Source organism: Xyrauchen texanus, chromosome 10 (genome assembly GCF_025860055.1).
Source record: "Xyrauchen texanus isolate HMW12.3.18 chromosome 10, RBS_HiC_50CHRs, whole genome shotgun sequence".
NCBI classification, from domain to species: domain Eukaryota; kingdom Metazoa; phylum Chordata; class Actinopteri; order Cypriniformes; family Catostomidae; genus Xyrauchen; species Xyrauchen texanus.
In genome coordinates this window covers 19486306-19511338 of record NC_068285.1, presented here as the reverse complement: position 1 = coordinate 19511338, position 25033 = coordinate 19486306, and the positions used below count along the sequence as shown (strand labels likewise).

Genomic DNA, 25033 nt, shown 5'->3' with positions numbered 1-25033 from the left:
GTGTCAAAAACACCTTAAATCTTGTACACCCAACATGTCATTCTCAACACTACCTACATTCTTAAAAAACCCTTATAAAGTGTAACCTACAGACCATATTCGGGGTAGTGATAACAGCCTAAAATTTGACGCATCTCGTAACATATAACTTAGCATAATAAATTATCCAGCCATTCTATTGTTCGTTGTTATGTTGACTTTATGTTAACACACGTGTTTTTCTTGTCACTGCAATAATGTTCTGCACTTCATGAGGTTTTATTTTAACTCGATTATAACGGGAGTCAATCAGCCACAACGAAACCTGACGCGTTGCTGCCACCTAGTGGATACAAATCTAAATGGAGCGCTCGAATGAGTAAACACAGGGAATAACTATCCAAAATAAACACTATAATAATGTTTTTTAAGATATAAAAATTATAGAAAATAAGAGCTGAAGAATGCATCCATTCTTCGAGCTACAATGCAAAAAAGCTAAAATAGATTTGTATCTGTGATGACGTATTTCCGGTGACGTATTGTTTTGAAGAGCTAAAGGTGGGAAGTTCCGTCGAATCGGACGTGAAGTGAGTTTTCCGATCCAAAACAGCCATAATTCGCCACATTTTGTTGGTATATTTAAACAGATTTTATGTGAAACACACTCAGAAATTTTTTGTTTGTTTGAAATAGTTCTTTGTGGAGGCGAAATGGAGGCTGTTCCGCGTATGCCGATGATTTGGCTGGAGCTGAAGGAAGCAGGGGAGTTTCAGTTTAGTTCCTCTGTCAGACAGGTGAGACTCCGCGGCCCTTTAATCCGACCTCTTACACAACACTGACGATAGACAGCTTAACATACAGTGTTTGGAACTTTTTAAAAGGATTTGTGATCTTAAAAATAGCTTTTGGGGGATATTTTACTCTAAAAGCCGTGAACAACATATATGAGGTGTGTTCTCGTGGATTTCTTGCCTGGTGATGCGGTAAGCCTAATATTGGCCTTTGTATTTTAGTGTTTTTAGGACTTTGTATTTTAGTAATTAGAAAAACAAATAGTCTTTTTTCCCAAATTTGCATAAAGTCAGCTATGGGACCTTTGTTGACAATGAGGTGTTATATTGTGTATAGCTGTAAACGTTAATATATAGATTTTGCTCTTATGGAAAGAAATTGGTACTTTTATTCACCAAAGTGGCATTTAACTGATCACAGTATATAGTCAGGACATTAATAACGTGAAAAATTACTATTACAATTTGAAGAAAACAACAACAACAACAAATTGTTCATAACTTCTTAAATTACTTCAAAGAGTTCTCTTAAAAAAATCCTCCACATGCAGCAATGACAGCTTTGCAGATCCTTGACATTCTAGCTGTCAGTTTGTCAAGATACTCTTCCTGTAGCACTTGTCATAGATGTGGCTGTCTTGTCGGGCACTTCTGACACACCTTACAGTCTAGATGATCCCACAAATGCTCAATGGGGTTAAAATCCATAACACTCTTTTCCAATTATCTTTTGTCCAATGTCTGTGTTTCTTTGCCCACTCTAACAGTTTGTTTCAAAAGTGGCTTTTTCTTTGCAATTCTTCACATAAGACCTGCACCCCTGAGTCTTCTCTTTACTGTTGTACATGAAACTGGTGTTGAGCGGGTAGAATTCAATGAAGCTGTCAGCTGAGGACATGTGAGGTGTCTATTTCTCAAACTAGAGACTCTGATGTACTTATTTTGTTTAGATGTACATACCTTTGATGTATCGGAAGGAAATTGGTACTTTAATTCACCAAAGTGTCATTCAACTGATCACAAGGTATAGTCAGGACATTATTGATGTAAAAAAAACAGCACCATCACTACCTAACATCTCTTTCTGTCCTTGTTAGGTAGTGATGGTGATGGTGCTGTTTTTTTACATCAATAATGTCCTGAATGTACCTTGTGATCAGTTGAATGACACTTTGGTGAATTAAAGTACCAATTTCCTTCTGATACATCAAAATCTGTACATTATTCCAAACATTTGGCTGCCAGTGTACATACGCGCAGACACAAACATTACTGCTATACTGTCCTCATTTGTAGATGTGATCACAGCAGGTTAGAGGAAGATGAAGTTATAATAGTTAACAGTAATGTATGACTAGAAAATGCTGTTGCAATACATGCTGTCAACAAAAATGTATGCTGTCGACTGATTTTTCATGCTGAACCATGCAGCCAACACCAAAACATTGTTAATAAACAAACAAACATGTGCTTTTACTCATTTTTGTCCCCAGTACATTCAATTAAACTATGGTGAGAATCCAGAGAACTACAGTGAGGCACTAAAGAGGCTGGAGCAGCTTAGGCAGGTGGGTTAAAAGATGAAATCTGCATGATATACCCTGCATTTGGCTGCAGTAATCTGCCTTTGATGATAAAAATTGTGTTAATATCTTGTTCTAATTATTAGACTGTGGCAAACATACCGAGGGATTTTGAGGGCTGCAGCACTCTTAGGAAGTACTTTGGTCAGCTGCACTTTCTGCAGAGTCGTGTTCCCATGGCATTTGGCCAGGAGGCTGCAGTGCCTGTGACATGGTAAATTTTGCTGTCAGTGATCACTTTGTTGCAAGATCACATATTTTACAACCAGTTTAATTTTAAACTATCATTCTTCTTTTTCTTGTGCTTTTTTTTTTTTGCTTGCAGGATGGATATATTTTCAGAGAGAAATGTCACACATGATGATATTAACTATGAGCAGGCCTGTGTCCTCTATAACCTGGGTGAGTTCAATTCAATTAAAGCATAAACATAAATTAAATGACCCCAAAACCTATATGGACACTTAAAGGAATAAGGTTCCGCAGAAGAAAGAAAGTCATACACATCTGGTATGGCATGAGTAAATTATATGAGAATTTTCATTTTTGGGTGAACTATCACTTTGTCACTCCAAAAAAATGCATTAATAGCATTGTATTAAACAAAGGGACACTCACACACTTTTTTATCAATTGCATTTGTAATTATTACTCCTCTGTGTAACTATTATCTTATTTTAGGTGCCTTGCACTCTTTTCTGGGAGCTGTGGATAACCGCCTGTCTGAGGAGGTGAACATTCAGTCTATTACAACTCCTGATAAATCTGCAATTAGAAAATTATAAGAAAGATAAAATGTTTTTCGATTTTTATTTGTGACTTTCTCACAGTGACTAATTTTTTTATTCCTCAATCTTTATGTGTATTAAGGGGATGAAAGTGTCCTGTACACATTTCCAGTGTTCTGCCGGGGCTTTTGCCTACCTTAGAGACCACTACAATCACAGCTACAGTTCTGACATGAGCAGCCAGGCCCTGTCAATCAACATCAGCCTCATGCTGGTAAACATAAAATGTGTAATATTGAGCTCAATTCACCTAGGAATGTCTGAATATCCAATGTCCTACATGGAAAAGTGCAATGAAACACTACTTGAAGTTGAACACTAGAAATTTCCAACACTGTCTTTGCGGCTGTATGATATAATGCGAGAAAGGCAGCACCCAGGAAGCACAGAGTTAATGTTGAAATTTCACTTCAATAAAAAAAATATAAAGCATTAGGGTGTTCCTATACGAAGTTAAAATAAAACCTGTTAAGCAAACATTTATAGATAAATATGTGTGAAACACTAAGTTTTCTCTTTTAATAACTGAACGCCTGCAAAACAAATACTAGCATTTCACACTTAGAGGTGCATTTTAAGCTATCCTTACCATCTTTCTCCTCTAAATTATACTTTTTTTTTTTTGTTATCTTTTGCTTTCTGTCTGTCTGAAGGGACAAGCTCAAGAGTGTCTCTTGGAGAAAACTCTATTAGACAACAGAAAGAGTCATTTGGTAGCAAGAATTTGTGCCCAGGTAGGAGGAAGCTCTGTACATGCATGTCACCAAACAAAATTTAACTTTGCCATTGATTAAGCAGCGTACTTGCCACTGCCACACTTATTTTGAAGTCTGATTGCAGGTGTGTGCCTATTATAAGGACTGTCTGAGAGTTTTGGATAATTCTGAATGTGTGCCTGGAAGGATTCAGAAGGAGTGGAGGAAACTTGTCTGCCTGAAGATCAGTTACTTCAGTGCCATCACACACGTGAGATCACCACACTCACCATGCAGCAAACAACCAAACATTTACTATGTATTATAAACTTACTTTATGCATGTCTTTCTTTTTTTCATTAGTTGCACACAGGAAAACAGTCAGAGGAGCAGCAGAAATATGGAGAGGCAGTAAGTGTATGTGTGTGTCTGTAAGTGCTCTTTTGAGAAACAAAAAAAGTGCATCATGCACTAATAAATGTTTTTACATTGTGCTGTCCCATATGACAATTTGCCATAGAGACAGCATCACATAAAACCTTTTTTTCCTGCTTGCCAACATCATTGTACAAATACTATAATTGTATGTTTATTTGTCACCTGTGATTAATTTACTCTGCAGCTAAAAGTGCTTGCTAAGGTGGGGGGCTATTGACCACCATATTTATTATGTAGAGGTAACTAGCTTTTTCTAGGCTATTGACATGACTGGAGTTGTCATCTCGTTTGTATACGTTATTGTTTATGTTGTACATTTCTTGGTGTACCTTTACAAAGGTCTTTAACTTCCAAACTCACCAATGTAATGAAGTGTCTCTGGAGAATAAGAGTAGTTGAATGTACCATCGTATGTTGACAGTGTCAGACCACTTATTGTTTCTCCACAGGTCACTTATTTTCAGTCCTCCTTGGACAAACTTAATGAGGCAATTAAGCAGAGCAAGGTAAAGATTCACATGCTTATTGTACACAAACACATCTGTTTATTAAATTCAGTGACTTTCTAACTATTCTCCTGTACACATTGACCTCTTCAGGGCCAATTGGAATCTGTGCAAGGAGCTCTAAGATTCACAATGGATGTGATTGGTGGAAAGTATGACCTTTTTGAATTTTTATTTTGATGTGCATTAATTTGCAGGATGGTATACTTAAATCACATATGAGTCATGAGCTTTTAGTATAGGGCGTGTTTAGACTCTCCAAAAAAAATCTTTAAAACATTTGTACTTCTAGCACAGAATGTTTGTAATGTTTTTTTTTATGTTTATTATGTGCATATTGTGCATTGTACATCTCATTTAATTTTTTTCCTGTTTCAGGTTTAACTCTGCTAAGAAAGACAATGATTTCATTTATCATGACTCTGTGCCAGGTTTAGACACTCTAGCGGCAGTAAAAGGTAAATCTTTGTTTTAAGATTATATGAACACATTTAAGATCATGATCTTTTTCACATTTGACATTGTTTCTTCTATGATATTTGCTGTGCAGGTGCATCCTTGGTGAAACCCCTTCCTGTGACCCCAACAGATCCGAGTGTCACCGGTCCAGACCTCTTCTCTAAACTTGTTCCCATGGCAACTCATGAGGCCTCCTCTCTTTACAGGTCAGCTGTTGTCTCGCTAACATGCTTTTAGAATATTTTCATTCATCATTACGGTATAATTCTCTGATGTGTTTTAAACTGTATGTGGAAATATTCAATTTGAAACCATTATGACAATTTTTTTCTCTCTCTATTTGTTAGTGAGGAGAAGGCAAAGTTACTAAGGGACATCTTGGCTAAGATAGAGGACAAAAACCAAATCCTTGAGTAAGTTACACAGAGGTGATTTTGTTTAAAATGTTTATATATTATTCCATATTATATGGCTGAAAGATCAATTTCATTCAAAGAATCATTTTCCTTCTTTTCTGTAGGAGATTTATGGAGTCTCTAAGCAGTGACTTTGTGGATAAAGCCGACATGTTTAAATCACTTCCTGACACTTTGTTGGAAAAATGTGCATTTCTCAGTGTACGACCAGACACTGTCAGGAACCTTGTTCAGGCTATGCAAGGTGAGAGTATACACACAGACACATAATTTAAGTCAATAAAAATTTTAATGTTAACATTTTAAACCAAGGGCCTCATTTATAAAGACATTCATAAAATTATCTTAATGTGAATGTACGACCATTTCCAGATGTTCCTACGAACGATTTATAAAACGTCCGTATGCATGAAGAAATGTTCCTTAATGCATCCCACTTTATAAATCGCAATTCAACTTAAAAGCATGTGTATTTGAATGAGCACATGAACGGCCACAAATTCCCTAATGTGAGACAGAATACAATAAAAGCGCTTGCGCAAGTTATTCATTCGATAATTCATGAATTCATATGGAATGTTCTTGTGTGGTTGGTAAAGTGCATCTGCCCATAAAATGCAGCATATTCAACAACTCATCAGTTATTCATGTTCATTATCAATAATAAATACATTAATTGTCCACGTTTACTGTAAATCAACGCCATTTTTCAACCAATCTCCATGTTCTTGCTAAATCTTTATTCCAAAAAGAGGTTTACATTCTCATTTACATACAATGAAATATGCATAGTTTAGCTATATTACAATCTTGTTCTGTATAAAATACGTGCATTTTCCTGCTAAGATCTTCTGTTCGCTTGTGTCATTGATTACATTGCATTTTAGTCAAATTGTTTGTTTTTATTTAGGTACTCAACAACATCAGACAAGAGACTGAAGGATCATTTGAAATAATGTTTTAGGAAAGTTCTATGTTTTAATTGAGAATGTTGCTGTGCTTTATGAATTTGTAAATTTATTTAGCTATGTTTAACAATCTCTCCTCCTCGCTCCAAAAATGTGCTGAATATATTACATAGGCTACCGTATACAACACCTGTGTGTTATGTCGTAGGTCTCAACATTTATTTATTTATTATGGAAACATGCACATAGGGCTACATTTCCTCTGTAAACTTCATTACAGAGGTTGGCTGGCTCAATATTAAATGATGACTCCCATCCTTTGCACAGTGAATTTCAGCTTCTTCCTTCTGGACAAAGGTTTATAGTTCCAAAATGCAGAACAAAATGGTATAAAAACAGCTTTGTTCCGGCAGCTGTAACTCAGTTGAATAAGTCCTAGCAACATTGCTTATTTGATGATATAGATGCAATGTCTATTTTATTTAACTATTTGTATATTGTTTTTAAATGTTGATTGGAACGTGGAGCACTTTTTATCATGTCGTTTTATATTTCTTATGTCGTACACTGTTTGGGTTGTCTTTGTAAAAAAATTGGTCAAATGTATGAACTCATCCACTGTAAATCAAATCTACCTAAGGGTATAAATAATGTAACCTGATCCATGGAGTTTAGTATCAAATCTGATCGTACGTCCATTTTATATATGAGGCCCCAGGTTTTTGTAAAATGGAAGATATGTGTTAAAGACTTAAGCTAAAGAGATAAGTAGGAATAGGGTTGTAATATACAATCAATACAATTGTAATTTTGTTAATGTTACTGGGTCAGTCTTTTAGCAGATTTAGCAGTTCAAATGTCCTATTTCGTTTTGATTTCAGTTTGATGGATTTGATGACATCAATTCATTTATGTGTTGTAGCACTATCAAATGTGTACACTGACGTGGGCTCATCTCTGGAGGAGGTCCATAGTGCCCTGGAGGAAGATGAGGCTGGGGAGAAGAGTTTGATGGAGGTGGTGGGGCAAAAGGGACTGCCAGCCAGGCCTCCAGCCCTGCAGGAGATTCAGAAAGAGTTGAAGAAATATGAGGCTGCCCATCAGACAGCTAGCCACACCAACACTGAGCTCCACAGAGCCATGAACCAACACATACCAAACCTACGTCTGTTGCAGGGACCTGTTGAGGAACTCAGAAATAGTCTGCCTCAACCACAGCTCAGCCAAGGTAAGAATGTATCTATGTGTGCATGTCTGTACTTTTATTATGAATTAGAATTAAAATTGTGAGAAGCTACCATTGTAATTAAAGTAAATAGACTTTTCTGACTACACCTAAGTTTGTACATCTGGATTACCCCTAAAAAGTTGTTGAAGATTCTCTTTTAACTTCTAAGATGATATGGCATCTTTGCAAAAAATGAAGACAATTCTCAACAAAGTTGATGAAATGCAGAAGCAGAGGATCTCATTGGACGGCCAGCTTCGTGACCTTATTCATAAAGATGACATAACTGGAGTACTAGTAACCACAGATCGTGCTGAGTTCAAGGTTAATGACCTACTGAAGCTATTGTAGTGCTTTTTCGATAACACTTTACAATAAGTTTCCATTTGTTATCATTAGTTAATGCATTAGGTGTCATGAACTAACAACTTATGGTATTTCATGGTAACTTATGGTAAACCACTTTTTCTTTATCTCTCTGTACTCATCTGCTGTCATTTTATATTGCACAAATTACCATTTAACAGTCCTAAAATCTGCTTTCTTCTTTGCTTCTATACTCTTACAGACATTGTTTGAAGAACAGTTGAAGAAATATGATCAGCTGAAGGGGTATATAGAACAGAACTTGGTAGCCCAGGATAACATCCTGAAAGCCCTAACAGATGCTAATGTGAAGTACGCTCCTGTCCGCAAGACGCTCACGCTCACAGAGCAACAGTACGTTTTTCTCTGTATATTTTTCAAAGTGATTATTTGTGTAGTTACTGATTCTATGCCATATGTTTATAATTCTCTTGTCCTGTCTTGCAGATGGAACAGCACAGTTCAGTCTCTTATTGCCTCATTTGAGGCTTATGAGGACCTGATGAAGAAGGCTGAGGAGGGAAGAGACTTCTACCAGGATCTGGATAAGAAGATTTCCAGTCTTTTGGACAAAACCAAGTCCTATTGTCAAACCAGAGAGGAGGAACGAGTTTCCTTGCTGGAGAGGTAAGTCATCTCAAGCTGATGGTCATGATACTTGGGGTTAGAGTTTGCAAGTGAAGATAAAGTCTCCTGTTTGGAGACAATTCCATAGTGTTAGGTTAAGTGGTTTGCACTATGGTGATAAGTAGTTTGGAGTGGGACTGCAATAACTCTTCAGGTTGTAGGTTGCCTTTAACCTGGACTGAGTCAGCAACCTTTTATCAGCCGATCAGATCCATAATCAGTAGACTACCACCACCCAATACTAAGATTATTCTGTTTCAAGCAACCATTTTTCCAAGTACACATCTGCATGATTGTCTTATCTGTGACATTTTACAGGGAGATTGGAAAAGTGCCACCTCCCAGACCTACTGCCCAAAAGCCTGTGGTCGGGCAGAAAGTTCTTGGTCCTAGATCTGGCCCCTCCAGTCTTGAGGCAGTAGGTCCTTCTGTCACTGCTTTTGTGGCTGGAGATCTTCCAAAAGAACTGCGAAGCCTCCCTCCGAACATGAATTTGGCCCGAGGTCCAGTACCTCCAAATCCTGGTCCCCATGGTGGAACCCCTCATATCTGGCCACAAGGGACAAGCCCATTTCCACCTAGTCAGTTTCCAAACCCACAGTTTCCCAATACAGATCCAAAGCTCAGGCAACAGTTGGCACAACATCTCCCACCAAATCATGCAACTTATGGCCAAGCCTCAGGGCTTCCACTGCCCTTGGCACCCCTTCAGATCCCTGGGCTGCCGCAGCAGTTCCAGGCAAGATCAGTTGGAGGTATCACACCTGTGTATCCTTTGGTAAACCATTCAACTGCTTCACAGGTGCCTACTCAGGGCTACAATCCTGCTCTATGGCAGCAAGCCCATAGTGGACCCATTGCTGTTTCAGGGGGGTACATTGTGCCTCCACAGATGGGGCAGATGCATCAAAATTCCATTAGGCCTGGTCTACCAGGGCCAGAGGTATCAATGCCAAACTCCCTTGGACAGCAGATGCCGCCCGGCATGCCCCAGTCTTCCTCTGCCCAACAGAATATGCAGGGGACCCCGTACCAAAGCTTTACCCCCCAGCCTGGACAAAGTGTCCCCTCGACCACACCAAGAAGTGTATTTCCTGGGCAAATCCTGCCGCCCTTCCAACCTGGACAGTTCCAGCCTCCCAGGCCTTTCCAAGCAGAGCAACAGTCTGGCTTCCCATCCGGCTACAGACCAGCATTAGTTCCACATACTCAACCCCAACATGGTCTACCAGTCTCCCATCCTCAGGGAGCCCAAACCCAACCTCAGTCTGTTCCTTCTCATCAGTTCCATCCTGGACAGCTTCCACAAATCAGGCCTCAGCCTTATATGAGCTATGCTCCCACAACTTTTCCATCCTCACAACCTCAGCAACTCTCTGCAACCCTCCAAAATCCACATCAAGTGCAGCCAGGGTCTCAAATATTTCCACAGGTACCCTTCATCCAAAATTCTCAAATAAATTTTGGTCCTCGTCCAATCTCTCAGCCCCCAATGCCATCAGGAGCTGTACCACCTCAAGGTAACATGTATTCTTTTGCACCACCACACATGGGCCAACAGGCCGTTTCTCCCCAATTCAACGGCATGTTTAATGGAACAGGGGTACAACCCATGTACACTCCCATTCAAACCCAAATGCTTGGCCCGCAAAATGTGTCTCGCCCTTTGGCAGGACAAGCAGTTGCACCAGTGATGGACAATCCAGTTCCTCCCTCACTTGCAAGCACTCTTGTACCTACTCCATCATCTGCTCACTTTTCGCCCCAAAGCCAGATCTCCACTACTAAGCCAGATATGCCATCCTCCTCCTTGGTGAACCAAAATTTGGAACCACAAGCCACAATAAGTGCTACTCGATCTGACGAAATAAGGCAGCAATCTTCCGGAGAGTCCCTCCCTTTGGAGATAGTGTCTGACTCCATGAAAATTCTGGATTCTCTTCAGAACAAGGTGGATCATCTCAGCATTGAATCCCAAAGTGAGGCATCTGATTGTGGAGTGGATAAAGGCTAACAAGTTGTCAAGTCAGAACTCAAAAACAGTTGTGCTGATGATATCAATGATAGTCAGGATACCATGCAGAGCACAATTGGAAATGATGACACTGACCAGGGGGTGCCAAAAAAAGATCTGTTTGGTGAATTTGGATTCTTTGTGGTCACTACACAAGATATGATGCCTGAAAACACTTCTACATACACATAAGCTTCACTACATGTACTAACACAGAACTGCACCATACTCTTTGTACCTTTACCTACACATTATGATATATCAAATTGATTATTTACAAGCAAATAGAAAGCATCTTTTGCACTTTAACTCTATGCAATCCTCTGTTCTTTTGTGTCCTGTATCACTCTGTATTTCCAGTGCTAAATAGCACTTTATTCTGCACTCTGTTAATTAAATGATAAGGACGTTGTTTTTGAGGAAGTGGTGATGTTACATCCTTGATTTTTCCTTGTTTCAGAAAGTAAATCTTTTGATACTAAAATCTCTACTAGCTTTTAAATTTACTTTTGTTAAACAGTGTAAACACAGCTTGAATTATATCTCTGTATACATTATAATATTGTAGCTGTTAAAAAACAGTGTGACACCACCAGTGTTTTACTGTATTGTGCCACAATAATTTGAATTTGTGACTTTAAAAACAGGGTCCTCTTCTTAAAATTCAACATTAAATCAGTTGCTGAAAAATACTTCAAAATGTGTTTTTGTGTTTTCATATGTACCACTATAGAAAGTATGTTTCAGTCTCATTCAGTTACAGGGCATTTATTTCTATTGTTGTAAATCATCTTAAGATCTGTCAGATTGCATGGAGAATATCTGTGCCCTACAACCTTTCCGTCTCTCCCCAGATGTGCTATGCTAAGGGATTAAAGCACAAATTTTGGCTGAGCCATTCTAAGACTTGGCTTGACATCAGCCATTTAGATGAAGTTGAATTTGTCACCCTATTCTAGGGCTGGTCATGCTTTAAAGCATGTTTTAAAAGAATCTCTGTTGGCTTAGTGTTATTTTTCCATCTATACTTAACAGTTTCCCAGTTACTGCCCACATTGAATCCCCACAGCATGATGCTGCCACTATGGGGATGGTATTAGGGGAATGATCCTGTTAACAGAAGCAGCAGTAGATGGGCTAAAAGTTTTTTGGCAAACTCCAGGCAGACTCTCAAAAGGCTTTCACTTTAGCTTCTATACAGTCATTACCATATAAACCTAATTGAAGCATTGCTGCAAGTTATATTTGTCTAGGGAGAAACTGAAGCTCTAATCAAGTGGGCAATAAGTTCTTGGTCATCTCCATGTCTAAGATCCTTCTTAGTGGAATTACTGTGTGTATATACTCACAATAATACAATATGCAAAGTATGTTAAACTACATCTAACTTGCATGTCATTGAGTATTATACAGTAAACATGCAGTGTGTGTATATATATCTATATCTTGCACACCACCAGTGTTGTATTGTAATGTATCAATGCCCTAATATGGCCATATGATGGCACTGTCTGGTTGTGTAGTAGAGAAGCAGGGTGGGACATTGTCTATGATGAGTGTTTGTATGTGTCCCTCTATGGATTACTGGAGCCATCTGGTTTAAATCAACATGCTTCGTTCATTTGCCCCATATACCAAAAAGCCCCAGAATTTATATACGCACATCCACCCTCTCCAAAAATGTAAAAGGAAGGCTGTAAGAAGTTTGACAGGTTAAAGTAAGTGACGGAGATACAGACATGATTCAAGTAAACAAAATTATTTTTTCCAAACAATTGTCCTATACTGGATTCATAAAGAGGTAAGAGGGAGGATATTGGATTAGAGGTTTCAAAGTTAAAATTGCGTACTGAACACCGTATCGACGTGTTGCAATTAAACATGAAAATGGCAAACGTGATGCATGCATACATACTCAAATGCATGTGTGCATAGATGCAGTGTTTATTGCTAATCAGAAAACGTTTTATTTTAGCTGCAAGCTCAAGAGCCCTTCTCTCCTCTAAGACACTACATATTATTTCTACAGTCTGTGCACGCCGTCGCTGCTTTTGACTTGCTTTGACAGTGTGAGCTGTGGGAGAGTAACTGACCCAGTTTTTAGATGGTTTTGGCTTGAGCAGAATAGTTTAGATTACCAGCATACTCCAAACTTATAATAGCACATGTGCATTGCGTGTACAAGAACTGTGTAGTTAAATGTGTAAGTTAGTGCAATTTTAGCCATCACCGGCTGACTTTGTGTTGTATATTTTGATATATACTGTATGGAATTGTACAGAAGTACGTCCTTCAAGAGTGGGGCAAATAGCAACTTCTACTTACAATGTTTGTCTTTCCAGATGATGAAGACAACAACGTTTAAGTCACTTTTTTGTGTCCAAATAACCAGCAATAATGGCATCGGTTAACAATTCTAAAACTCTTTATTCTTAGTTTAAGTATTAGTCTAACATTGAAACACAAAAATTACCTTGTTAATTATAATAGTTATAAAGTTGATTGTTTCCCCTGAATGATTACAGTTTCCATCTTTTCTGTGAATGCATGTGTGTGTGCAATATGCTTGTGTGCTATATGACAAAATATGACATAAAACATGGCATCATAACTCATATCCACATTTGTGTAATACCAAATAATAGTGCTTTCATTTATTATTTTCCCCATTAAAATTCTTTAGATTTATGTTGGGTAATCCTGCTAATCATCTTTCCATTCATGATCTACTTTAAAGCTGAAGTGTGTACTTTCTGCACCACGAGCGTCACCAAACGGAATTTCAAAAGGAATTGCTGATTTGAAACAGATTCCAGAAAACATCCCTCATCTTCCTTTACAAACAGATAGTCCCACCCAAAACACACACCATTGGTTGAGCCAATGTTGCTGTTGGAATGGATGGCTGCTCAACCAGAGGAATTATTTAACAGCATCACAGAGCCACAGCTTTTAGGTGAAAACAACCAACAAATGTCTTAGAATTTTAACATTAAAAAATTGCACACATCAGCTTTAACCTTCTTTATCATGCTGCTGTGCTATTTTGTTTCGGCCATACACGAGTCAAGGCCAATTCTTGTAAATTTTGTCCCCAATCATGTACAGTACAGATGCACATAAGCTTGTGATACATTATTAGTGTTTTCTCTTTAACCAAAAGACCCTCAATTCATGTCTCACCAGCAATCGCAATGTCTCTAAAATTGTAACAGTCAAGTCACATACATGAATGTGTAATTTGTCATGGCATTTCAGGTTCATCAGTTTCATCTCATTGTTAAAGGCTTTCACTATTTTAAGGTGTGTAGGCCGTGCCCAGACGAGGGCTGGATGACACGGAGAGCACTCCCGGTAGGGAGCGTGTGCTAACAGGGCTGTAGCCGGGCTCGGAGCTGCGTCTGGGGCAGAGCTGGGACAAAGGCCGTCCCTGTCGAGATCTGCCAGGAGGCCGTTGCAGCACAGGGGACTTTTTGGGGGACTTGGGAAGCTTGTAGAGGAAGACATTGTAGTGCAGTGGGGGGCTTGTCTCAGGGTGCATTTTTGCCTCTTTGGGGAGGAGCAACTCTAAGTCGATGGTCACACCACCCTGGACATGTATACAAACACACACAAAGGCAAAGGTACAAGAACACAAAAGCATAACACAAATATAGGTACAGATTTAGAAATATTTGACGAGTACACATTAATACATAGATAAAACACCAACAGAACACCAACAGAATTGAAAAACAACAACAACTAAATTAAATATGGGTAAGTTGTGTTGGTTATGACTAAAATAGACTCCCTCATGAACTGGCTCTACCAAACTGTTTTAATTCAGAGTAAAAAGAGGAAACTAGTGAGCCATTGAAATTGACCATTACGGTGATATAAGTATTTGTCACATGAGGGCAAGCTGAGTGAATGAAAATGGTTATGGCTTAAGAGAACGTAAGAGCCTGCTGGATTTGATCAGGTATGTGTAAGCTGTGGTAAACAGGATTGTACTTTACAGTATATATGTCTATGTATACAGTGCATCTGGAAAGTATTCGCAGCGCTTCACTTTTTCCACATTTTGTTATGTTACAGTCTTATTCCAAAATGGAATTATTTTCCTAAAAATTCTACAAACAATTCTACATAATGAAAACGTGAAAGAAGTTTGTTTGAAATCTTCTGGAAAAAAAAAATGAAAAAAGAAAATCACATATTCATAAGTATTCGCAGCCTTTGCTCAATACTTTGTTGAAGCACCTTTGGCACCAATTACAGCCTCAAGTCTTTTTGAGTATTATGCTACAAGCTTGGCACAGCTATTTTTGGGCAGTTTCTCCCAATCTTCTTTGCAGGACCTCTCAAGCTCCATCAGGTTGGATGGGGAGCGTCGGTGCACAGAAATTTTCAGATCTCTCCTGAGATGTTCAGTCGGGCTGGGCCACTCAAGGACATTCACAGAGTTTTCCCGTAGCCACTCCTTTGTTATCTTGGCCATGTGCTTAGGGTCGTTGTCCTGTTGGAAGATGAACCTTCGCCCCAGTCTGAGGTCCAGAGCGCTCTGGAGCAGGTTTTCATCAAGGATGTCTCTGTACATTGCTGCATTCATCTTTCCCTCGATCCTGACTAGTCTCCCAGTTCCTGCTGCTGAAAAACATCTCCACAGCATGACGCTGCCACCAACATGCTTCACTGTAGGGATGGTATTGGCCAGGTGATGAGTGGTGCCTGGTTTCCTGCAGACATGACGCTTGCCATTCAAGCCAAAGAGATCAATCTTTGTTTCATCAGACCAGAGAATGTTGTTGCTCATGGTCTGAGAGTCCTTCAGGTGCCTTTTGGCAAACACAAGGCGGGCTATCATGTGCCTTTTACTGAGGAGTGGCTTCTGTCTTGCCACTCTACCATACAGGCCTGATTGGTGGAGCGCTGCAGAGATGATGGTTCTTCTGGAAGGTTCTCCTCTCTCCACAGAGTAATGCTGGAGCTCTGTCAGAGTGACCATCGGGTTCTTGGTCACCTCCCTGACTAAGGCCCTTCTCCCCCGATCGCTCAGTTTGGTGGGGCGGCCAGCTCTAGGAAGAGTCCTGGTGGTTCCAAACTTCTTCCATTTACGGATGATGGAGGCCACTGTACTCATTGGGACCTTCAATGCTGCAGAAAGTTTTCTTTACCCTTCCCCAATCCTGTCTCGAAGGTCCACAGACAATTCCTTGGACTTCATGGCTTGGTTTCTGCTCTGACATGCACTGTTAACTGTGGGACCTTATATAGACAGGTGTGTGCCTTTTCAAATCATGTCCAATCAACTGAATTTACCACAGGTGGACTCCGATCAAGTTGTAGAAACATCTCAAGGATGATCAGTGGAAACAGGATGCACCTGAGCTCAATTTTGAGTGTCATGGCAAAGGCTGCGAATACTTATGTACATGTGATTTTTGTTTAATAAATTTGCAAAGATTTCAAACAATCTTCTTTCACATTGTCATTATGGGGTATTGTTTGTCAAATTTTGAGGAAAATAATGGATTTAATCCATTTTGGAATAAGGCTGTAACATAACAAAATGTGGAAAAAGTGAAGCACTGTGAATACTTTCCTGATGCCCTGTATATGCTCATTATTACCAGCAATCAATTTTACAACACTGAGCGCTTGTCATGCATTGCTTGTTTCAGTCTGGTCTGTTCATAATTGCTTTGCAGACATCTGGCATTAGCAACCAATTAAATTCAAATGTTTTGCTGTTGTGAATAATTAATTCAATAGATAAACTCTCTCAGGGAAAGGCAGCTTTTCAAACCTTACCACTTTTGCATAAGAGAAAGCTAATATTTTGGTGCTAGCTTTATTATTTAGTAATAAAAAACCACCTCCAAAATGACCTATATATAAGTATACACTATATAATATATCTGAGTTAAAAGTTGTGAAAAATGTTGTGAAATCACTGAATGATGGCTGATGCTAGATGTGTTCCTAAGGAGCAACTGTGCACATCAAAACTAAGAAAGCTAGTAACCAGATAATACCTTTTCCAACAAATTGTTTTTACATAGTGCACAAGCTTAAATATATAAATGTATATATATTTTTAAAATATAAACCATATTTTAGAAAAATAAAAGGATTTACACCTATCAGCAACAACATTAAAACCACCTGCCTAATATTGTGTAGGTACCCCTTGTGCCGCCAAAACAGCGCCAACCGCATCTCAGTATAGCATTCTGAGGTGATATTCTTCTCACCACAATTGTACAGAGCGGTTATCTGAGTTACTGTAGACTTTGTCAGTTCGAACCAGTCTGGCCATTCTCTGTTGACCTCTCTCATCAGCAAGACATCCACAGAACTGCCCCTCACTGGATATTTTTTGTTTTTGGCACCATTCTGAGTAAACTCTAGAGACTGTTGTGCGTGAAAATCCCAGGAGATCAGCAGTTACAGAAATACTCAAACCAGCCTGTCTGGCACCAACAATCATGCCACTGTCAAAATGATTGAGATCACATTTTTTCCCCATTCTGATGATTGATGTGAACATTACCTAAAGCTCCTGACCCATATCTGCATGATTTTATGCTCTGCACTGCTGTCACACGATTGGCTGATTAAATAATCACATGGATGATTGTTGGTGCCAGACGGGTTGGTTTGAGTATTTCTGTAGAATTTACTCCGAATGGTGCCAAAAACATCCAGTGAGTGGCAATTCTGTGGTCTGAAATGCCTTTTTAATAAGAGAGGTCAACAGACAATATATATATGCTGTTTATATTTAATCAATCAATTATTAATATATTTATCTTGCAATTATATGGAAAAACTTTACAATAATGTTTTAATTTTTTTTGGTTAACAATAGTTAACTACATGAACTAACAATTAACAGTAGTATTTTTTTTTAAATAATTTATCATCAGCCAAGATTCACAAATGCTGTAAAAAAAGAAAAATCATTGTTTGTTCATGGTAACTAATACATTTATTTGTGTTGACAAATTCAAACTTACTATAAACTGTTATCAATTATGGATTTGTTTCCATTTTGTCAATTTGATTTTTGGGCTTGTTGCAATTACAAATAAAAATGGGATGGAAATTGTTTATGTTTTGTCATACATACCCACTTTGTAAATTCAGCCAATTATCTGACTTTAAAGCTTTGTTATGAAGGTGAAATGTCCAGTATGGCTCGTAGTACCTCAGGAATGCTAAAGCCATGCACAGGAGCAAAGCAAAAGAGTGAGAGGAGCAGTGAAAGTGAAGGAGTAAGAACAGGAGTGGTGCGGTTCAGGAATAGTGATCAAGTGTTTTATTCCAAACAAACTTGACTTTATTCTCATTTGTTATCTCCAAAAAAGTACAAAAACAAAAAATTCAGTACATCAATATAATTAGGAATCAATTAATTCCAAAACACATGAGTTTTTATGGTACTGCATATAAATATAAATCTAGTATTTGAATATACTGTATATTCAGACAAATTCACAGAATAAGTCAACAAACATCTACAAATCTCAGATATTTTTTTTATCACTGTCTGATTAACTATGTTAGTTACATTAAACCCTTTACTTATATTTTTTTTATTTTATTTTTTTTAACAAAAGAACACCAATGCATGCTGACTTGGAGTAAGGCAGGACAGAGAGAAGTTTAGAAGGTGAAGGTGCTTGGCATTCAAGGTACAAGATCAAAGGTTGTAAACCTAGGGCTAAACCTTTGGGTTTGGGTGAAGTGTTTCATAGCTTAGCGTGACAGCGGAACATAGCAAAAAATAAAAAGCATAACCAAAACATGATGCAGCGTGACATCAACTGTGACAGCAAGCAAAGACGAGGTGAAAGTGGTAACGCCAATCTGCTTGTAAGGTACTCTTAAGAGTAGCAGAGCACCATCATGGGTTAGCATGCTAGTTCAGTTATTTGGTTTTGTGACTGAGTTCGGAATGGCATACTACGCATAATATTACTACTTCTGCCATATGTGGCTATGGCAGAAATAGTATGAGTAGTATGGTAGTATGCAGTTCCGAACTCAGCTACTGTTTTGAAGTCACAGTTTCTCCATCTTGAGGTGGGAACAAGGTAGATTGTCATGTTTGATGTGAGAGTTTTGGGCCCTTCAGTGAACTAGTCTGTCAAATGAATGCTGCTGACTTTTACACCAATAAAGACCCAATGAAATGTAAATTGGAAAATTGTAGCTTTTAGTCCAAGTCCATTAGCTTTGAAACTATCTACATTCTAGTGTTCTCCTAAATGTTGGTAAAATTAACTTTTACCAGATATATAATATATACATTTCCATTCTAAACTTACAATTAAAAAGACAAGACTTGAGTTTCACTAATTTCAGATGGAAAAGGCTTTGAAGAAAGTACCTGTGTGGGAGAAATCTGTATAAGCATCGCCATGGAAAGCGATACTTACTAAAGTTCAGCAATTCTTTACATTGAGTGGAAAGTTTCATTCATATTAAAGATTTAAAAACTAGCCAATGAATTGACAATCGGCCTGTTTCCCCACCTTAGTTATCGGAATCTGTAAAACCCACTTGTCAACCTCTAGTAGGTCCTTATATATTTAAAAATATTTTTAACTAAATCTAAATATATTGTTTCTAAAATTGTAATCAAACAATTGAAAACAATAGTTTTAAATTTTTCCATTGCTTTTAATTAAGCTCTTCGATTACGCCATTTGCAACGCTTCATGGGATTGTAGTTCATGCCCTCTTTAAAGACGGTAAGTGCCTATCTTGAATCTTTTTCAAATAGTTCACTACTTCAAATCAAAGACTGTAATGTTATGATTCACATCAGAGCACACAGGACTATTTAATGAAGGATTTTATGAAATCCCTATGGAAACAAAATTAATGGGAAAGGTGCTTTCTAAAAGTGGGTGGGCACAGTTTTTTGTCCAATCAAATGCTCTCCCCATAAAGCAACAAGCTAGTTGCAAATCATGGTTCATGACTGTGATGAAAGAAAAGAATATTGGCTATTTGGCTTTGATATGTCTCTGCCAAACTTCCGGGTCAATAAGAAATGCATCAGCTAAGGACAGAAAACTGCACTCATCGTGAGTGATTTCATGGGGCCTTTAATGTATGACCATTATGGAATTTCAATAATTACAGGGGTTCATCGGATGTGTGCCTTCTGACAGTCACAGAGCCAACTTGTGGCAAAGGGTGGTATTACATATTATTCATGTTGTTCTGCAGTGAGTTTACCTCCTCTGCATTGTCTTCATTGGCAGCCTTATTATTTTCAAGTTTTGGTGTGAGTGAGTTCTGGATGTTCGAAGACTTGTCCTCTTTAGGGGGAGATTTGACATGTTCTTCCTTGGCAGTGTCATCCTGTGGGTCAACATACATACAAAATCTGAGATTACTAAAAGCAAACAACAATGCCACAAACCTTTTACCTTCACTCCAACTGTCACACAGCTGGTATTAACACTATCTCTAGTGTGTCTCCAGTGACCACTTTGTGACTACGTACGTCTATGTACATGTAGTGTTGTACGGGAAATAGCAGTGAGACAGATTGTCAACACATCTCTTTTAAAGGGTTAGAATGGCACGAGGGTGAGTAAATAACAAAATACTTTTTTTTGGGGGGTGAACTATTCTTTTAAAACTATCTAGCAGGTCTAAAACCCTTGTTTTGGCACATTAATTATGGCTTACATTTGAAGACAAAATTATTAGCCCCCCTATTAAATTTCAATTATTTTTCAAATATTTCCCAAGTGATGTTTAACAGAGCAAGGGGATTTTAACACAGTATTTATTATTATATTTTTCCTCTGGAGAAAGCCTTATTTATTTCAATTTGCCTGGAATAAAATACTTATTCAAATTTTTTAAAACATTGCTAAGGTCAATATTATTAGCCCCCTTAACAAATTATCTGTTTGATTGGCTACGGAACAAACCACTGTTATCCAATGACTTGCCTAATTAATCTAACTCGCATAATTAACCTAATAAAACCCCAAGCCTTTAAGTTGCACTTCAAACTGAGGATTAGTATCTTGCAAAACAACTAGTGAAGTAATATAAAACTGTTATCATGGCAAAGACAAAAGAAATTTGTTTAGACTTCAGAAAAATAATTGTTAATGCTCACAAACATTTACATTTTACATGTTATGTATTTGGCAGGTGATTTTATCCAAAGTGACTTACAGTGCATTTATTACAGGGACAATCCCCCCAGAGCAACCTGGAGTTAAGTGTCTTGCTCAAGGACACAATGGTGGTGGCCGTGGGGCTCAAACCAGCATCCTTCTGATTAACAGTTATGTGCTTTAGTCCACTACACCACCACCACTCATCAAAGCAGAAGGATATACACGTTTATCAAATCGTTTTCAGGTGTCAAGAACTGCCGTGAGAAGTATTATCAAGAGGTTTGAAGAGACCCACACAGTGGAGAACAAGACTGGCAGACGCAGGAAGTGAAAGATTTCAAAAACCTTAAAAAGAAAACTGGTGAGAGAGGTTTCTAAAGACCCAAGAACAACTGCCAAGACACTAGTGAATGCCAAGTCTGGGATTGATGTCTCAATGAAGACAGTCACTGGAGCCCTACACAGGAATGGACTGTGAGGTTGCAGACCAAGAAAAACTCCACTTCTGAAGAAGAGACACCTCCAAGCTAGACTAAAGTTTGCCAAGGACAACCTAGAGAAACATTATGCATACTGGAAACGTGTCCTTTTGTCAGATGAGACCAGATGAGATTGGCCATAGAGATGTTGCCTATGTTTGGAGAAAGACGGGAGAGGCGGTCAACCCAAAGAGCATCATTCCCACAGTGAAATATGGCGGTGGGAGTATAACGCTGTGGGGATGTTTCAGTGCGTCTGGAACTGGGAATCTCAACAGGGTCGAAGGAATCATGAAAAAGAAAGACTACGAGAAGATTTTGAAAAACAACCTCAGGCAATCTGCAACAAAACTTGGTTTGGGTCGACATTTCGTCTTCCAGCATGATAACGACCCAAAGAATACCTCACTTCTGGTGAAGGACTACCTCCAAATGAGCAAAGTGAACGTCCTTGACTGGCCTGCACAAAGCCCAGACTTGAATCCCATAGAAAATCTGTGGGCCACACTGAAGACTAGAGTCCATGCCATTAGACCAACAAATCTGGAGGAGCTTGAGAGATTTGCTAAAGAGGAATGGGCTGCGACTCCTCAGGAGAAATGCCTAAAACTTGTTGAGAACAACAACAAACGACTAAACGACTGTTATCAAGCAAAAGGGATACACTTTTGACTATTAACATCAGAGGGCTAATAATTTTGACCTGTAGATTTTTTTATTCTTGGTTATAATTTTGTTTCTATTTGTATTATAAACACTCTAAGTTGCCTAAATAAACTATTATGTTTAAGAAAAGATATGTTGAAAAAAAATATTTTTTAGCTTAGACTAGGTTCCTAGATTAGACTTTTAACCTAAGAAAATGTCCTAAATCAAAAGCACACGGTCTGATGTTTCTTAAGTTCAAGGTTCAACAGGTATTACATTCAGGGCTGCAGGATAACATGACGCTGGGTGGTTAAGAAAGCAGTTTGGTCCTTTTTTAAATATCAAAGGTAACAGGTTCAACAGAAGCAATGGTTAGGAGTCTATGAAACATTTAGTCCAGGTAATCTACTCTGAAAAGTGACCTCAACATGGCAGCAAAGAGAACGCACAGAATATTATATGTTAATCTTAACAGCTTTGTACGCCGTAAAGAGCCCCGTTTGTGTGGCCTACTACATTGATTCCAACTGTTCGTGTTTTTGCATGAGAACATGTGATGAATTAATGCTGGTCCACTAAATATTTCTAAACCCATTATACAAGTAGCATAATAAATTGACTCTGTAATGAGTAGGGTAGAACAGGACTAAAGGCACCCCTTAAGGAAAAATATATTTATTTTTATTGAATATTGCTGGAACAACATAATTTGTGTGAAAATAAATAATCTTGGATGGTTGATTTGAATAAAATTCAGTTAAAAAAAGTGGTGAGGGAGCCTTTTACCCCACAATTGGGGTAAAAGCCCCTAGGGGGTTTAAAGTGATATTGTGTAGATATAGGGGAAATAGTTATAGTGCAAAATCTGTCAACTAATGCAAATAATTTTGAGACACCAAGATGTTTTTTTTGAGTGACAAATTAAAGTGATGTTATTTAAAATAACTACTTTAGAAAAGTCAACAATTTCCTGTTAATTACAAACACATTTGGCATTTTATTATATATCAGGTATTCTCTCAAGTCAATGTAAGCCCACTTACATGAAAATTTTCATAACAAACCTATTCACCCTACTTAAAAAAAAAACTAAAACAATCTGTTTAATAGGGGCCTTCAGCAGCCAAAACAGAAAATTATAAATTTGTATTTTGTCTCAAAAGATATATGTTTTTCAGGGATACATACATTTGCAACATTTAAAAAAAATATAAAACATTAGATCAAATTGCCTCAAATCGACCTTTAGACATTACACTTAATGAATTCATGGAACAGGAACTTTCGCAGTGCATAGTGACAGGTGTTTGTGTTGCTATTTAGTGTTTTGGGAGAAAATAAAATCAATGGAGCCTTTTACCCCACGGAGCCTTTAACCCTGTTATACCCTATTAAAAGTAAGGAGGAAACTGACACTTACCCAAAAGTAATGGCAAAGTGACAGATCCTTCACAACAACTATGAGTCCAATGGCAATTTATGTGAATGGAACCAAAACTTCACCAAAATCTTTAGCCCTCTTAGTATGTCTTCAAGAGGCCCTCAGGGGTCTTTCTGTGAAATTTGTGGTCTCTGGGACCTCTTAGCACGCTGCCAGGGTGAATCCCATGAGCAATTAATTCCATTAATTTCAATAGATGTTTCGTGGACACCCGAAACATAAAAGCAAAAAGCACTTACAAATTTGCTTGAAGTGAAAATCAGCCGTTTTTTCCTGTTGAATTAATCAATTGTACGATCATGCAGAACATCTCAGATTTTTAAATACATAAGATCTCTATCTCAATGGCATTAACAGCAGTAATGACAGCCAACTCATCAGCAAGATCTTGCGCTCTTTGCTTTCAAATTAGGTACATCACTTAAAGCGTGATTGCGTCACTCAAAGCCAGCTAGAAGGCTGGACTGGGACATATCTAAAAGACCACACCCACCAAGAACAATTAAATCAATCTGATTGGCTGATGAATCTAACAATCTGACTTTAGATGCCTATTCACTGCAGTGTTCAGGGATTCTGCAGATATTCTGAAGGCCTGACGGGGTGGAGCTCAGACTCATACGCTGCTTCGGTTAAGGAGCGTGGCTTCAGGTATGTGACTTATGAAACAGTCGTCATAATTTGCTTGTAAGCATTGAGGAATAAATTCTGATTGGATAAACCTTTTGTTTTTTGCTGTTCGATTGTAGATGAATTAGGAGTGGAAAGCGATTGAAAATACATCAATGAGTCAATGAAAATGAAAGGATGAACAAATATTTATTTATTCGGCATGTTATGCCAGCAGAGAAGGCTTTGCTGCCCTGAGAAATCACCACTGTTTCTGGACACCTTTCAAAAAGGTCCAAATGTCTCTAATTTCAAATCTATAGCTTCATTGTGAATTTAAAGCGACAATTATTTTTTCGAGAATATATTTGTTGATTTTTTTAAAGTACTTCCCAAACTCTGAGGGGCACAGCTTTTAATATGTTGTTTCTAAGGGCCTTACAATGAAGCAGTCAAATCTCCCAGGTCTTAGGACCGAATTTATGGCTGTCCAAGTAACCCCTATGGAACTGCATTGGTTTAATGAGCGAGTGGGATGTCTGGAAAAGAGGGGACAAAAGGTCGCAGGTTCTTGAAACTCCAGATCCTAGAGCTTCAGGGGCCCTCGAATTGGGCACCAGACTTTGGGGGCTTAAGACCCTTCCTGAGCATATATCAGGAACCCCTCAAAATCAACAATTTCTTTCTTGGGTCTTGGCTAAAGAGGCACTGAGATTGAAGTTAGGCTTTCAAATACATCCACAGGTACACCTCCAATTTAGTACACCTCCTATCAGAAGCTAATTGCCTAAAGGCTTGACTTCATTTTCTGGAATTCTCCAAGCTGCTTAAAGGCACAGTTAACTTAGTGTATGTAAACTTCTGACCCACTGGAATTGTTATTTAGTCAATTAAAAGTGAAACAATCTACCTG

General features: G+C 38.3%; 2 protein-coding genes across 4 annotated transcripts in view; one reads left to right on the top strand and one right to left on the bottom strand.

The window, feature by feature from the left end:
* The first annotated feature begins 520 nt into the window (after positions 1–520).
* LOC127650779 (tyrosine-protein phosphatase non-receptor type 23-like) lies at positions 521–11494 on the top strand. The gene is made up of 21 exons (XM_052136414.1): positions 521–569; positions 676–776; positions 2267–2341; positions 2443–2570; positions 2682–2758; positions 3038–3087; positions 3227–3358; positions 3798–3878; positions 3985–4110; positions 4203–4250; positions 4727–4783; positions 4877–4935; positions 5162–5241; positions 5334–5448; positions 5590–5655; positions 5763–5902; positions 7489–7794; positions 7964–8118; positions 8363–8514; positions 8608–8787; positions 9106–11494. Exons 2-21 carry the CDS (start codon positions 693–695, stop codon positions 10799–10801), a joined length of 3807 nt encoding a protein of 1268 aa, XP_051992374.1. The 5' UTR covers positions 521–569; positions 676–692; the 3' UTR covers positions 10802–11494.
* A 1716-nt stretch (positions 11495–13210) lies between these two features.
* The window catches only part of LOC127650014 (chondroitin sulfate proteoglycan 5-like), a 37819-nt gene continuing 25996 nt past the window's right edge, over positions 13211–25033 (bottom strand). For 2 of the 3 annotated variants that reach the window (XM_052135123.1, XM_052135124.1), the window contains exons 5-6: positions 20039–20164; positions 13211–14390 (exon numbers count right to left, since the gene is read on the bottom strand). In XM_052135123.1, the coding sequence (XP_051991083.1) occupies positions 14100–14390; positions 20039–20164 (417 nt within the window). In that variant the 3' untranslated portion in view covers positions 13211–14099. Of the gene's footprint in view, positions 14391–17871; positions 20165–25033 lie in introns of those variants that run through there. The other variant, XM_052135125.1, reaches the window with a different exon arrangement.

What these genes read in the sequence shown, in the direction of transcription:
- LOC127650779 (XM_052136414.1), top strand. Translation starts at nt 693, where the DNA reads ATGGAGGCTGTTCCGCGTATGCCGATGATTTGGCTGGAGCTGAAGGAA. An exon ending in AGGCAATTAAGCAGAGCAAG is followed by an intron (nt 4,784 to 4,876) that starts GTAAAGATTCAC and finishes TGACCTCTTCAG; the next exon opens with GGCCAATTGGAATCTGTGCA. An exon ending in ATGGATGTGATTGGTGGAAA is followed by an intron (nt 4,936 to 5,161) that starts GTATGACCTTTT and finishes TTCCTGTTTCAG; the next exon opens with GTTTAACTCTGCTAAGAAAG.